Source organism: Xiphophorus maculatus, chromosome 3 (assembly GCF_002775205.1).
Source record: "Xiphophorus maculatus strain JP 163 A chromosome 3, X_maculatus-5.0-male, whole genome shotgun sequence".
Taxonomy (NCBI): Eukaryota; Metazoa; Chordata; class Actinopteri; order Cyprinodontiformes; family Poeciliidae; genus Xiphophorus; species Xiphophorus maculatus.
Window position 1 is genome coordinate 280,947 of NC_036445.1, and position 14,399 is coordinate 295,345.

At 50.6% G+C, this 14,399-nt stretch overlaps 2 protein-coding genes across 5 annotated transcripts; both read left to right on the plus strand.

Moving 5' to 3' along the window:
• The first annotated feature begins 205 nt into the window (after positions 1-205).
• Positions 206-9,004, plus strand: LOC102225323 (mothers against decapentaplegic homolog 4-like). Of its 2 annotated transcripts, none has more exons than XM_023330713.1 (11): positions 206-688; positions 3,118-3,387; positions 6,325-6,502; positions 6,603-6,731; positions 6,807-6,986; positions 7,060-7,182; positions 7,339-7,392; positions 7,472-7,655; positions 7,830-7,998; positions 8,180-8,318; positions 8,408-8,563. In XM_023330713.1, the coding sequence occupies exons 2-11, from the start codon at positions 3,145-3,147 to the stop codon at positions 8,458-8,460; spliced, it is 1,452 nt and encodes a 483-aa protein (XP_023186481.1). In that variant the 5' UTR covers positions 206-688; positions 3,118-3,144; the 3' UTR covers positions 8,461-8,563. The 2 variants fall into 2 exon arrangements, with proteins under 2 accessions (XP_023186481.1, XP_023186480.1); XM_023330712.1 differs by having other exon boundaries at positions 208-688; positions 8,431-9,004.
• Positions 9,005-10,039: 1,035 nt separating this feature from the next.
• Positions 10,040-13,537, plus strand: LOC102224031 (acidic leucine-rich nuclear phosphoprotein 32 family member E-like). Of its 3 annotated transcripts, none has more exons than XM_014475169.2 (7): positions 10,040-10,246; positions 11,908-12,057; positions 12,126-12,248; positions 12,402-12,552; positions 12,619-12,734; positions 12,804-12,870; positions 12,947-13,537. In XM_014475169.2, the coding sequence occupies exons 1-7, from the start codon at positions 10,193-10,195 to the stop codon at positions 13,024-13,026; spliced, it is 741 nt and encodes a 246-aa protein (XP_014330655.1). In that variant the 5' UTR covers positions 10,040-10,192; the 3' UTR covers positions 13,027-13,537. The 3 variants fall into 3 exon arrangements, with proteins under 3 accessions (XP_014330655.1, XP_023186483.1, XP_014330654.1); XM_023330715.1 differs by having other exon boundaries at positions 12,405-12,552; XM_014475168.2 differs by having other exon boundaries at positions 12,402-12,734.
• Positions 13,538-14,399: the final 862 nt, after the last annotated feature.

Sequence of the window (14,399 nt, forward strand, 5' to 3'; positions counted from 1 at the left end):
TAGTTTAAAAATAATTCCGAAATAATGACTTTGTGTTTGTTGTTCCAGAAAGCTGAGCCATGATTCTACCGAACCTCTTCCGGTTCCAGAGGAAACCAGGAATCTGATCTGAATCACGTTTCATCACAAACTGCTGCTGTTCCCATCTCTGCCACCGGATGGCGCTGTGCTCTGACCGCACCGTGCCCCGCGGACACCACGTAACCATGGGCAACCTCACGCGCGTGCACCCGTCTCTCAGAGCAAACTTTGGTTGTTCGTACTTTCAAAATAAGAGGCTCTGGAACAGCGCGGGATTTCATTACTTTTTTAATGCGAATTGCTTGATTTTATATCGGCGTGACGTCACAAGCTGGAGGAAGTTGTTTGCTGTTGATCAGCTACGTGACTAAAATCCTGTTTATTGATTTTATTTCCCTCCCTGATCCAGAGAGCACGCGCTGCTAGCGCTCGTTACTGTCAATGAAACAGCTTAACTTCCGGTCTGAGGACGCTGGGATCAGAACCAGTCCATGTTTGGACTCTTATTTTCCTAAAACTCGGAGGTCAGCACACTTCCTGTTATGTCTGGCTGTCGGGGGAGCGTGACACAGCCGCCACCCCCCGCCCCCTCCCAGACAGACGGTCTGCAGCATCACACGGAGACACACGCAGCTCAGCGCAGCCCGGAGGAGCGAGCCGAGTCCCGGTGAGTGGCGCTGGAGGAGCCCGCTGAGGGCTGGAGGGGCTGGGGGACAGCTGTTGATGACTGGATGAATGTCTTGTTACCCATGTCTCTCTCGCTGTCCAGACTGTCTCTCTGTCGGTCCAGACTGTCTCTCTGTCGGTCCAGACTGTCTCTGTCTGTCCAGACTGTCTCTGTCGGTCCAGACTGTCTCTCTCGCTGTCCAGACTGTCTCTGTCTGTGCAGACTGTCTCTGTCTCTGTCCAGACTGTCTCTGTCGGTCCAGACTGTCTCTGTCGGTCCAGACTGTCTCTCTGTCTGTCCAGACTGTCTCTCTCGCTGTCCAGACTGTATCTCTCGCTGTCCAGACTGTCTCTGTCTGTCCAGACTGTATCTCTCGCTGTCCAGACTGTCTCTGTCTGTCCAGACTGTATCTCTCGCTGTCCAGACTGTCTCTCTGTCGGTCCAGACTGTCTCTGTCGGTCCAGACTGTCTCTCTGTCTGTCCAGACTGTCTCTGTCTGTCCAGACTGTATCTCTCGCTGTCCAGACTGTCTCTCTGTCGGTCCAGACTGTCTCTGTCGGTCCAGACTGTCTCTCTGTCTGTCCAGACTGTCTCTGTCTGTCCAGACTGTATCTCTCGCTGTCCAGACTGTCTCTGTCTGTCCAGACTGTCTCTCTCGCTGTCCAGACTGTATCTCTCGCTGTCCAGACTGTCTCTGTCTGTCCAGACTGTATCTCTCGCTGTCCAGACTGTCTCTCTGTCGGTCCAGACTGTCTCTGTCGGTCCAGACTGTCTCTCTGTCTGTCCAGACTGTCTCTGTCTGTCCAGACTGTATCTCTCGCTGTCCAGACTGTCTCTGTCTGTGCAGACTGTCTCTGTCTGTCCAGACTGTCTCTGTCTCTGTCCAGACTGTCTCTGTCGGTCCAGACTGTCTCTGTCTGTGCAGACTGTCTCTGTCTCCACTGTAACCTCAGGTGTCAGGGAGACATCAGGTCATCATTGTAAGTGTCACTAAAATGATTAAAGTCATGAAAAAATGTATGTTTATTTCTAAAAGATAAAATAATGTATTTTAAGTTGTTTGGTTCACGTTTTAAGATTTGTGTTAATGATTGTATTTTAATTCGTGTCAAATTATTTTTTGTCAAACGTTATCGTGAGATTTGTGTACATGTGCGAGACTTAAATAACCATAGAAGAAGCAGAAGCTGGTGCCAGAGCTATGTGTAGCAGCCTCATGTCCTGTCGCTGTCCAGAGTGAACAACCACAAATTAATGGTTGACCTCCGAAGTGGCAGGCGGACACGAGTTTTCACCGCATTTAATAAAGAGCCCGTCTTAAGGAAGCCGTGCCAGAGTTGTCACTTTGGAGCTACAATCAATAACTGTTGATCAGACTGATGAGGTCACTAATTGATGACATCACAGGATCAGATTTGGTTCCTCTGGATGCCAGGTGTGTCTTCCTGTCTGTCCAGAGTCTCTGTGAAGGGGACAATGAAGACACTGATGTAACACAGATGAAGCTTCAGCTCATCTGTTTCTGATCAGCAGAGATCAATACCGTCATTAGCAGCTTCCTGCTGGCCCCCAGGGGCCCCCAGGAGTCCTAGTGGCCCTGCGTTGTCTCTCCTGTCTGTGTTGTGGAGAGACAGACCGATCATGTGACGGCGTGTTTATCTGTTTAGCCTCATTGCGCCGTGTTAGCTAATATTGCAAAGACCGTATCCGATGTCTGCCTGTCTTCTTCTGTCCAGCTGCATTAGAAACGGTTGATGGAAACGGCAAAATTGAGAATAATTTCCTCCGTTTCACAAACAAGCTTTTACATTTGCTTGATGCAGTTTTTTTATTTTTCCAAAATGTTCTGATGTAGGGCATCCTCCCCTCCACTGGGGGCTCTGTGCCTTACCAGGGGATTCTAACTAGCAACCTCTACTTCCTGATCGCTCCAGCCATGTCAACTTCTGATGAAGTTACACTTTGCGTTGCCTGGTTGATCCGCTCCAAACCAGTAGATGCTAACACGCCTAATTCACAGTTCGCTCAGGATTTGAAAGCAGGTTTTTCTTCCATGCTAATGTTGCATTAGCATAAAAAGTACAACTTCAGAACTCTAGCAATATATTAGCCAACAGTTATGATGCTCCAGACAGTCCTTTGGGATATGAATATTTGACATGTTGATATTGCGATATACGTGCAATACGTCGTGTGACCAGTAGGGTCCAGCAGCTGTTCTCCAGCCTCCTGAAGGTCTGCGTCAGCATCCGGAGGTTTTCTTGTTGTCATTCGGTCTGGGGTTCCACAAGGCTCTGGTCCCGGTTCTTTGTTTTTTCAGGAACCTTTAGAGTAGTATCCAGATTATTTCCAGCAAACCCACCTGGATTGATGAAGATGTTATTAATAATACTGAACAGAACACACTTCTCTCCACTGCTGTCTCTTAGCTCCGCCCCTCCCCTTACTGAGCGGCCATGTCAGTGCTCGGCCCCGCCCCCAGCAGCACCGACGCCTGCCTCAGCATCGTCCACAGCCTGATGTGCCACCGGCAGGGCGGTGAGAACGAGGGCTTCGCCAAGCGAGCCATCGAGAGCCTGGTGAAGAAGCTGAAGGAGAAGAAGGACGAGCTGGACTCGCTCATCACCGCCGTCACGTCCAACGGCGTCCATCCCAGCAAGTGCGTCACCATCCAGAGGACGCTGGACGGCCGGCTGCAGGTAGGATAGGGTAGGGTTAGGGTAGGGATAGGGTTAGGGGGTTAGGGTATTGGACCGGACTGAAACCACTGCAGCCAATCAGCATCCATGTCTGCTGGTTGCTGATTGGCTGATCCAGGAGACAGGTAGTTTTAGTTGGAGCCAGGGGGTCGGGGGGTTCTGGAGACGGTCAGCTAGAGATCCTCACAGCGGTAAGACCTCTCACTCTGATACAGAACACGTCTTTCTCTGCTGGTCCACCTTTAAATATGAACTGGGTTCGTTCTGTTGGGCCTCCGGGTCTCTTTTGTGGTTCTGGTTGTGACCCGGAGGCGGTTCTGACTCAGCCAGGTGCTCCGTCTGCAGCTAATGATCATGTTGGGCTGCAGCAGACTGGGTGTGGCCCAGTCCAACTGTCATTATCCCAGTAGAGACAACCGGCTGGTTCTGGTCTGCAGCCTGACAGCCAGAACCGGCCCAGAACTTCTCTAGTATCTCTGGAACCAGAACCAGATGGTTCCAGGAAGCATCAAGTCTGGTTCTGGTCCAATCTGGAATTGGGTCTCAGATGAAAAGGTTCTGATCTGTTGTGGAGCGATTAACTGCTAATAATCATCGACTAATTTAATAATCGATTCTTTGTTAACTGGAGAACAAGAGGCCAGTTACAGTCTGAACAATAAATAATAACATTTTGCATTTCAGATAGAAAACCTTAATCTGCAAATCTGTTCAACCAGAAATATTCGAATGAATGAATGAATGAATGAATGAATGACCTTAAAATGGGACAGTACAACATACCTTATCCACTCAACCAGGTTTTGCTACAAATGCTAATTTCCACCTTTAGTCCTCAGTACATACAGTAATATTAAAATTCAAAATTTTAGCAGCTTCACATTTTGTAAAATGATCTCCTGTTAAGAACCTTTATTGATTAACTGATTCTTGATTAATAATCAGTAAATAATCTCCAGATCGTCCCTAAAGGAACTGTTCACTGCAGAACGTTTGATCTATGATTTACAAAAGGAACTGAATTAATTGTTTACATTTTATGTACTTGTAATATTGTGTAAAAGAAGCTTAAATGATTGAATAAAAAATCTGTAGAATGTGAAAAATAGCGTTGAGCTGCAGCTCAGATCGTTCCAGACGCCGGAACGGATCAGAACCTCCCACTGATTCCTGGGATTCAGCTCCAACAAGCTGGAACTACAAACAATCAACTTATAATTAATGTTTTTTTAGATTAAAATTGGTTCTAATCGATAAACTGATAACATGCTTAGACTTTCATTCAGTGCTGTAGTTTGGCCTCCATCCAGCAGAGGGCACTGCTGGTCATCCTGAAGCAGGAACAAAGATGGCAGCGTGGCCGTTTCAGAACGGCAGAGAGAAAATGCTCTTTACGTGATTCTGTTCAGAAATATAAAAACTGAACAAACTCCTGAAGTTTCACCCAAATGTTGCAGGTTGATCCGAGCTGCTCTCTCAACCACAAACCCAAATTCTATTCAAATTCCCCTCTGCCTACATCTCCCAGAATGCTCTGCGGTTCTGGATCAGGGTATCTACTGATATCGATCAGTAGATACCCTGATATTACTGATATTGATTGCGATATAAATACTTATTGATTTACTGTCCAGCTCTGCTGTTATGAAAAGAACTTCATCTCGATACCAGAGAAACTTCAAGAAAACGGCCTGGACCGATAAGATCAATCAACTATTGATGAAGTCATTAATCAATAACTGCCATCCCTACAAAACGGATCACATTAACCCCGTCTGGTCCAGAACCGTCCAAGGAAACGTTCTGGAGACGTTCCAGCAGAACCAGAACCAGCTAAAGAGACCTGGCTTCAGACGTGCTGCTGGTTCTCCTGGTGTCGGTTCTGGTCAGAGGCCCGGTGTTCCCGTATCCTTAGAGACGCAGCAGCCTGGAGGAGGAGGAGGAGAAGGAGGAAGGGCGGCTGGCTTGTTTTGTCTGAAACACAGGAAAGGGGCGGGACTAAGTGAAGCCAGACTGACTGAGAGAGAGAGAGTGTGTGTGTGTGTGTGTGTGTGTGTGTGTGTGTGTGTGTGTGTGTGTGTGTGTGTGTGTGTGTGTGTGTGTGTGTGTGTGTGTGTGTGTGTGTGTGTGTGTGTGTGTCATACCACAGAGTTTCCACACTGGAAGAATCTCCAGCTGATTCAAGCTGAACTTTCCAAAGATCCTGATCCAGGATGAACCGGTCCTGGTTCCTGTCCAGGCCGGGTTAGCGAGCCTCCTGGATCCAATCGGACCGTTCAGAACCAGATAATCACGACTCTGATACTGGAGTCTGGAGACACTGAGTTTCCCTCCAGAGGATTTGTTTAGTCTGCAGCCGCCTGCCGCCCTTCACCTCCGACCAGCAACACGCTGCTGCGACATGGCAACACGCTGCTGCGACATGGCAACACGCTGCTGCGACATGGCAACACGCTGCTGCGACATGGCAACACGCTGCTGCGACATGGCAACACGCTGCTGCGACATGGCAACACGCTGCTGCGACATGGCAACACGCTGCTGCGACATGGCAACACGCTGCTGCGACATGGCAACACGCTGCTGCGACATGGCAACACGCTGCTGCGACATGGCAACACCCTGCTGCGACATGGCAACACGCTGCTGCGACATGGCAACACGCTGCTGCGACATGGCAACACGCTGCTGCGACATGGCAACACGCTGCTGCGACATGGCAACACACTGCTGCGACATGACATGATGGCAAAGATGGACATTGTCCTCAGGTCCCTGCAGACGGGGTCGGTAGTGGCAGCAACAGCCTGAGGTCAAACATGATGTCCTGCCGTCACCGTTTCCGTGGCAACAGTGTCTGTTCGACCAGCTTTGGTTTCTGGGGCGACTGTCCGGACCGAACCGTCGCTCTCTGACCTGTGGGTCTCACCTGCACAGGTAGCGGGCAGGAAGGGCTTCCCCCATGTGATCTACGCCCGGCTGTGGCGCTGGCCCGACCTGCACAAGAACGAGCTGAAGCACGCCAAGTTCTGCCGCTTCGCCTTCGACCTCAAGTACGACAGCGTGTGTGTGAACCCGTACCACTACGAGAGGGTGGCGGCGCCCGCCTGCACAGGTAACACACAGCTGAACCAGAAGCAGAACTGGTTCCGGTCCAGAACGGAGCCCCCCCGCTGTCTGGATCAGAACCGGTTCTGACAGCCGTCCTCCTTCAGGTCCTCAGGCGGTGATCAAGGAGGAGTTCCTGCAGGACTGCCTGCAGCTGGACCTGCCCCCCCCCTCTGACCCGTACGCCCAGCCCCGCCCCCTCACCATGTATCCCAGCATGCCTCTGTCTCCGCCAGGTGAGCGCCGCCACCACCCTGCCGAGACGTCCTCGCCCCGCTCCCCGGCGTCTCACTCTGCTTCGTCTCCTGCAGGACGGACGTCCGTGACGCCCGCTGCTCTGGGCGCCGCCGAGGCTCCGGAAGGCCCCGCCCTCGTGCAGGTGGCTCCGCCCATTCAGCCAGAGGGCCGCACCTCACCCTCCCTCCCCCCACAGTCTGCCACGCCGGCTCCCGCCCAGCAGAGCCCCGAGTACAGTGGGACGCCCACACCTGGTACACCTGCTCACCTGTCCTGCCGCTCACCTGTGCTGCTGGTCCTGTCTCTCACTCTGCTTTGTCTCTGCAGTCAGCTGGTCAGGTAACGGTCCTGCCCCCTACACACCTGCAGGACATCAGCACAGTGGGCGGAGCCACACTCAGCAGACGCCGTTCCATCATCACCATCAACACACACCCAACACTCACTTCTGTAAGACACCATGTGGACGAGGAAACTTTGAGCTAGTGGGTTGCAGTGGGAGCTACTGGGAGGTAGTGGAGGGTACTGGGTAGGGCTGAGGTTGCTAGCTGCTACTGAGTGGTTCTGGGTAGGACGATAGTGCTAAGTCAATGTTTGTACCTCCAGGGTCGCAGCATCACAGCACTCCTCCGTACCCACAGCCGGTCTCCAACCATCCAGGTGAGACAATCTATTCCGAACACCAACATGTCTCTATGGATGTCCTCTGTCTGCCCATCTCGCTGTGTCCGTTCTGCAGGTCCAGAGTTCTGGTGCTCCATCTCCTACTTCGAGCTGGATATTCAGGTGGGGGAGATGTTCAAGGTCCAGTCCAGCTGTCCCCTGGTGACGGTGGACGGCTACGTGGATCCTTCAGGCGGGGATCGGTTCTGTCTGGGACAGCTGAGCAATGTCCACCGGACTGCAGCCAGCCACCGCGCCAGGTTAAAGCCCTTCCAGCAGGTCCAACCAGTCAGTTCAGTTTAGACCAGTTTAGACCAGTTCAGACCAGTTTGGATCAGACTGCTTGATCCCAGTACAAAACATTTCAGACCAGTTTAAGTCGTAGCTACCAGCAGGAGCGCTGCTTGCCAGAACTCACCCGTCTCTTCCTGCAGGCTCCATATCGGGCGTGGCGTCCAGCTCGAATGTCGGGGGGAGGGGGACGTCTGGATGCGTTGCCTTAGCGACCACTCCGTCTTCGTTCAGAGTTACTACCTGGACCGGGAGGCGGGCCGAGCGCCAGGTGACGGGGTTCACAAGATCTACCCTGGAGCTTACATCAAGGTCCATCACCAGTCACTTCCTGTTTCACTTTCATCACTTCCTGTTTTCTTTCACCAGCAGTCTGGTGTTTCTCCGCCTGCTCCCTGATTGGCTCTCTTCACTGTTACGCCATACTAAACAACAACCAACACTTGAACCCAAACTCATCTCACTTGTCTGTCTGTCTCACTGGTGTCCACAGGTGTTTGACCTACGCCAGTGCCACAGGCAGATGCAGCAGCAGGCGGCGGCGGCGCAGGCAGCAGCAGAGACGCAGGCGGCTGTGGTTGTTGGGGCGATGCCAGGACCCCACAGCGTGGGAGGAATCGCACCTGCTCTCAGTGAGTGTCACCTCTGTGCACCTGAACGCCTCATTAATAATGCAGCTCTAACTGGGTGTTTAGCAGGTTTCTGTGTGTGTGTGGGTAAGGGTGTGTTTGGCTCTGCCCCCAGGTGTGTGCTCTGCAGCAGGTCCAGGTGTAGATGATCTGCGCAGGCTGTGCATCGTAAGGCTGAGCTTCGTCAAAGGCTGGGGGTGCGACTACCCGAGGCAGAGCATCAAGGACACCCCCTGCTGGATGGAGGTGCACCTGCACCGGGCGCTGCAGCTGCTCGACCAGGTGCTGCACACGCTGCCACCTCGAGAGCACGCCCTCTGATCTGGACACACCTGACTACTGTCGCCCCAACAACCTCCGTTCCTCTGAGAGACACAGAGCTACGGCTTCGTTTCCATGGTAACAACCTCCAAGGGTCAGTCCAGGCAGAGATCTGGGATCAGAATCAGGAAGACTGACTTCAGATCAGCTGAAACCAAAAACCATAAAGTTCATCTATTTATTTCTATTGATTATCTACCAAAGATTAATTTCTAACTGATGACATCATTTCCTGTTTAGGTTGTTTATTCAACCATGTTTTTTTTTTCTTTTTACAGCTTTTTATTCCATTTTAACGTGTTTTCTACAGAAAGCTTCTATAACTCTGTGCTGTCTGTTCTCATTACAATAAACATTCCTGTCCTGCATTCTGCTGTCCTGTCTGAAGGTGGTGCTACAGACTCAAAATATACCTCAACATGAACTAATGCGCACAGTGCAAACCATCTTAGCACTACAAGCCAGAAGAAGCAACAATGAGCTTTAACACTTGGAATTCTTCAAAATTCAAAATGGCTGTGCACTGTGAGGCTTAGCCTTTAGAGGTCGTCGAACAAACACACCATTCTCATCATGCTGTGATTGTTTTCCAAACTAATGGGAAAGCTGAAATTCCAACTGGGAAATTGAGAAGCTGCTGTGCTGCCCTGACTTCAGTATCCAACATGGCTGCCTCCCAAAGTTAAATCATGAAAGTTTTAAATATTTATTAGCCATTCTGACACTTTTTGTATTATTTAACACATAAAATTGAAAAAAATACACCATTATGATCTGTAATAATTAGCGAATTGCTGTGGTTTGGAGGCTCAAATCCAAGTTTCATTCCCAGATCCAAGATCTGGAATCCCAGATTGAAGAGAAATACAATACTGGGAAGTATTTTAGCATCAGTAGCTATCCCATTAGTAGAGTTTTGAAAGTACTGGATTGAATTTCCATTTTCTTCAGCTGGTTTCTGTCTTTTTGCTGGTCATTTTATTTCTTATTTTGCCCATGTTTTGAAGCATGCTACTCTGTTTTAATTTGATCTTTGTTTTATGTTTTTGATGGTGTATAGATGAAGAAATGTCCTGATCTGATCTGGTTAAAGGAGCTTTGAGTAGATGATAGACGTTTCAAATTAACTCCAGGTGCTGTTGTCATGGTGTCCAGGGGTTTTATGAATAGAAGTTTGTTGTCAGTAAATATGGCGTCTATCAGGACAAAGACTTCGCGCCTACAGAGTTTAAATGTTTCATTCTCGCCTTCTCGTTGGTCGTAGTGAAGTCCCGCCTTCACAGTTTCCACCAGTTACTGATAAAACATCCACACGGTGCCTTACGACGGAGGGGCTCGTGGAACGTCGTGTCTTTGAACCAATGAGAGGATGAGTTTATTGAATGTATGAATATTCATACACTGGTGGGCGTGGTCTGATGGTGGGGGTCGGGCAGCAGCGAACATGGAGGTTTAATCGTCGTCTAATGGCCGCTGAGGAAGGAGAGTTTTACTGAATTGCTTTTACTTTATCGTTCCTAAGTTAGACTTTTTATCCACTTTGTTCGGCCTTCATTATGGAGATGAAGAAGAGAATCAGCCTGGAGCTGAGGAACCGGAGTCCCGCAGAGGTTTGTGATAAAAATACAGGTTAATTACTTTGTAATTCCCAGAACAAGCAGCCGAAGGATGCAATCCGACATGATGGAAAGGTTCCGCGGGAAACAGGCGTCGCTTCCTCCGCTGTTAGCGCGGATGCAGTGGTTAGAAACCCGGCGCCGCGGCGGACCTGGAGCTCGGAGCGAGGCTCGAGTCTCCGCTGCGGTTCTTGCTCCGGTCCTCCGTGGACTCCGCCGCGTGCGGAGGCTTTCGCTCACTTCTCGTGCGGTGGAAGTGGCGCCTCGCGTGAGCCGAGCTCAGCTGCGAGCTAACAGGCAAACCACCGAGATTCCGGTGCGTTTCCGAGCGGCTGGAAGCTCCCCGGGCGGGGTGCTGGCGCCGAGGCTCGGTGGTTCAGAGAAAACCAGCCTGGATGGGTTTAGTCAGTCCCGGTTACATTCGGTTAAAGGCCGCTGTTAGGAGCTCGAACTGAAACAACTCTCATTGTAACCTTCAGAGTTAAATAGTTGGATATTGTTGACATTAATGGCGCATTAGACCAGACTCCATGTTCAAAACCTTAACTGATATTTTGCTGGATATAAACCCGGACTTCGTGTTTAATTCGGGTCGTGAAAGTGCTGAAACGTGTTTCCAGGTGTTCGGATCAGTTCGGCCCAGTTTTAATCCACCATGAGCAGTTTGTCTTAGTTTTTGAATCTTTTTAGTCCGCCGTTCGCGCCCACCATGCTGCTGCAGCCCAACCTCCGGAGAACAGTTGGGTTGTGGCGGATTTTAACGCTGATGAACCGAGTTCAGGGAAACCTGGGACCGTTTGTTCCCAGACACCCAGATGGTGTTTCCTGGCTTGTTTCTCCTCTCACCGCCTCAGAGCTGCTGGTGGTCGGTGTCCGAGCGGGAGGGAGCGGCGGTCAGGGCTCCGGATGGATGGAGGAAAAAAGCTTCAGTCATTTTACCTACAGAAACATATGTTTGGATTTTAAAGCTTTATCTCAGTTTTCAACACATTCAATTGGAAAATAAAACTAAAATCTGATTTCAGAGAGCGAATTCACAGAGCGAATAATTTTACCTGTTAATGTCAGATATTTTTAATTATAACTGATTCTGGTATAAACTAATATTTATTTATTTTAGAAGCTGATGTTAAACTGACGGAAATACCCCTAGTTATGAATGAACAGCTGACAGATCCAGCCTGGTTTACTCTGTTTTATTTACAATTATTCCTCAATAATACCAGTATCACTCATTGAACTTTGTGTCGCTAAAAATGTTCAAACCAAAATTAGAATTAACTTTCAGAATTATCACAAATTATTTATTTTAATGTATCTCAAAGATATTAGTCAGCATAAATATATATTACCAATTCAGCTCAGGGTTAAGATTATTTATCGGCCCATTTCTGACTTCAGGCTCCATGCAGCAGATGTAGTTCACACTCTGACCTCTAGATGGCATCCAAGCGCTTCTAACAGCCCCCTCAGCATGAGAGGAAGATGAACCTGGTCGAGCTGTAGAAACGAAAAAACTGATCAGCAGGTTTAATTTGCCTCTGGCAGTCATGTTGGATGCTTGGGTTGGGGACTAGTTGATCCTGCTGACTGTTCTGGCCCGGTCCTTGGCTGTGGCCCGACCAGCGGTTCTGACCCGGTCCACCTGTCCCCAGGTGAGGGAGCTGGTGGTGGACAGCTGCCGCTCGGCGGACGGGGAGGTGGAGGGCGTGACGGAGGAGTTCTCGGCGCTGGAGGTCCTCAGCATGGTGAACGTCGGCCTCGGCTCGTTGGCCAAGCTGCCGGCGCTGCCCAAGCTCAGGAAGGTGGGTCCGGTTCCGGAGGGTTCCGGTACCGCTCCGACCCGGACTCTGACAGGGACTGTGTGTTTCAGCTGGAGGTGAGCGATAACTCCATCTCTGGAGGTCTGGATGCGCTGGCGGAGAAATGCCCCAACCTGAGCTACCTGAACCTGAGCGGCAACCACATCAAGGAGCTGAGCAGCCTGCAGCCGCTGGTAGGTTCCGACCCGGCTGCGACTGCGACCGGTTCTTAGTGGTTCGGATGTTTGCAGTAAAGTTCTGGCCGGGTTCTGTTTGAGGGTCATGTGTGCTTCTGTGAGTGTGTGCGGTTCTGTTGGACCCAGCTGACCCGGCCTGCCTCCCTGCAGCAGAACCTGAAGAACCTGAAGAGTTTGGACCTGTACAGCTGCGGCGTGACGGCGGCCGATGGTTACCGGGACGCCGTGTTCCGCCTGCTGCCGCAGGTCGTCTACCTGGACGGCTTCGACCCGGACGACAATGAGGTGCCTGAGTCCAACGGTGAGTTCCGTGTCCGGTTCGGTCCGGTGCTTCTGGTTCCGTGTGTGACGCGCTGCTCTGTCCCAGATGAGGATGATGAAGCCGGGCCGCCTGGAGACGAGGATGAGGATGAGGATGAAGATGAAGATGAGGAGGATGGTTCTGAGGTGGGGCTGTCCTACCTGATGAAGGAGGGAATCCAGGTGAGTCTGTGACGTCACAGTCACCAGCGGGGGGCGCTGCAGCTAACGCTAACACTGCTTCTCTTTCAGGATGAGGAAGATGATGGAGACTATGTGGAGGAAGAGGAAGATGATGAGGAGGAGGAGGAAGACGGAGGTGAGTCTGAAGTAAAGATGTCCTGGTTCTGGTTCTGCTCAACCTCTCCGTCTGAGCGCTGTGGTTTCTTCCTCAGAGGATGATGATGCTCTGGCTCAGGGAGAGAAGAGGAAGAGGGACGCAGACGATGAAGGTGACGATGATGATGACGAGTAGAGGACACACCTGGCCCCGCCCTTTACCTGTTGACCCCTCCCCCTTCTGGGCGTGGCCTCAGAGACGTAGATGAAAAGGAAGCCCTGTTACCATGGTAACCAGATGGGAAGCTGTCTGGGTGATGATGATGAAGATCCTCCAGTTTTAATCATGAACAGAACCAGAACCGTCACGGGTTCTGACCCAGTCCTGGTTCTGACCCGGATCAGAACCAGGACCGGTTCTGCTCCAGTGGCCCGGTTCTATCGGCCTGACCTCCCAGTGGGAGACTCCATTACCCATGATGCTCAGCGCCTCCTGCAGTGCTGCGCTCTGATTGGACGCCTCTCTGGGACTCTATTGGACTGCTCCTGTTGGCCCCGCCCCTCCCTGTGTAAATAGACGTGGCGGTCCTGTAGGTTCTGGTGTCGTCTTGACTTCTTTGACCCAATTTTATTTTTTTATTCCTGTCTTGACCTGATGGTGGCGCTGTAACCGCAGAGAGTTTTTGAATAAAACCACTGAAACCAAACTGGCATGAAGCTTCTCATCCATCAGAACCAGAACCCTGATGGTTCTGGTTCAGAACCATTAAACATGATTCGGTTCTGACACCTGTTGCCATGATGATTAGAGCAGGTACCGCTGGGGTCTTTAATCACTGGAGTTATCCCTACTACACCTTTTCTCCTTCCACTCAACTTTCCAGTAGTGTTGTAGTAAACCCTGGGCACAGCTAGCGCTGTTAGCTGTTCAGTCATTAAAATCCACTTTTATTGGTTCTGAGCCAGAAACTGGACCCAGTTTGATGCTTCTGTTCTAAACATTAATAATTTAAAGTTCAACTTTTTCTCCTTCCAGTTGATTATTAAACTGTAGTTCCACGGTTTCACCTGCAGAGGGTGGCGCTGTGCCACTATGCCGTAGCGTTGCCATGACAACCTGGCACTCAGGCGGTTCTGGTCCTTCGGCTGATTATTAGGAAATAGTGGCAGTTTATTTCTAAATTGGGTAAATTGGGTCAATCACATGACTTCCTGGTTTCACATCAGCTCCTTGTAAGGCCACACACACCCTCACACACACACACACACACTTCACAGAGGAGACGAAGCTTCCTGTTCTCCTTATAAGGAAGAAAGAGACTAAGGCACACAGAAGCACAAAGGGAGTTTTCAGACACCGGCCCTTTAATAGCGCCCTGCCGCACCGTTACCATGACGTTGAACAAGGTTCTGGTCTGGTTCCATCAGGAGCATCCAAAACCAGAACATCACAGCTTGGTACAGTGGTGGCAGAGTTATGCTGTGGGTTGGCTTTTCAGTCCGGGCTTGGCTGAGACACTGTGCAAAGGTCAAAGGTCATCCGGGTTGTTTTTGAGAGCGCAGCGTCTG

Bases quoted from the DNA above. Each gene is read 5' to 3' on its own strand.
- LOC102224031 (XM_014475168.2), top strand. From the start codon at position 10,193: ATGGAGATGAAGAAGAGAATCAGCCTGGAGCTGAGGAACCGGAGTCCC. The intron at 12,249-12,401 runs GTAGGTTCCGAC...GCCTCCCTGCAG, and splicing joins TGAGCAGCCTGCAGCCGCTG to CAGAACCTGAAGAACCTGAA. The intron at 12,871-12,946 runs GTGAGTCTGAAG...TTTCTTCCTCAG, and splicing joins GGAGGAGGAGGAAGACGGAG to AGGATGATGATGCTCTGGCT.
- LOC102225323 (XM_023330712.1), top strand. From the start codon at position 3,145: ATGTCAGTGCTCGGCCCCGCCCCCAGCAGCACCGACGCCTGCCTCAGC. The intron at 6,987-7,059 runs GTACACCTGCTC...TTGTCTCTGCAG, and splicing joins CAGTGGGACGCCCACACCTG to TCAGCTGGTCAGGTAACGGT. The intron at 7,393-7,471 runs GTGAGACAATCT...TCCGTTCTGCAG, and splicing joins GCCGGTCTCCAACCATCCAG to GTCCAGAGTTCTGGTGCTCC.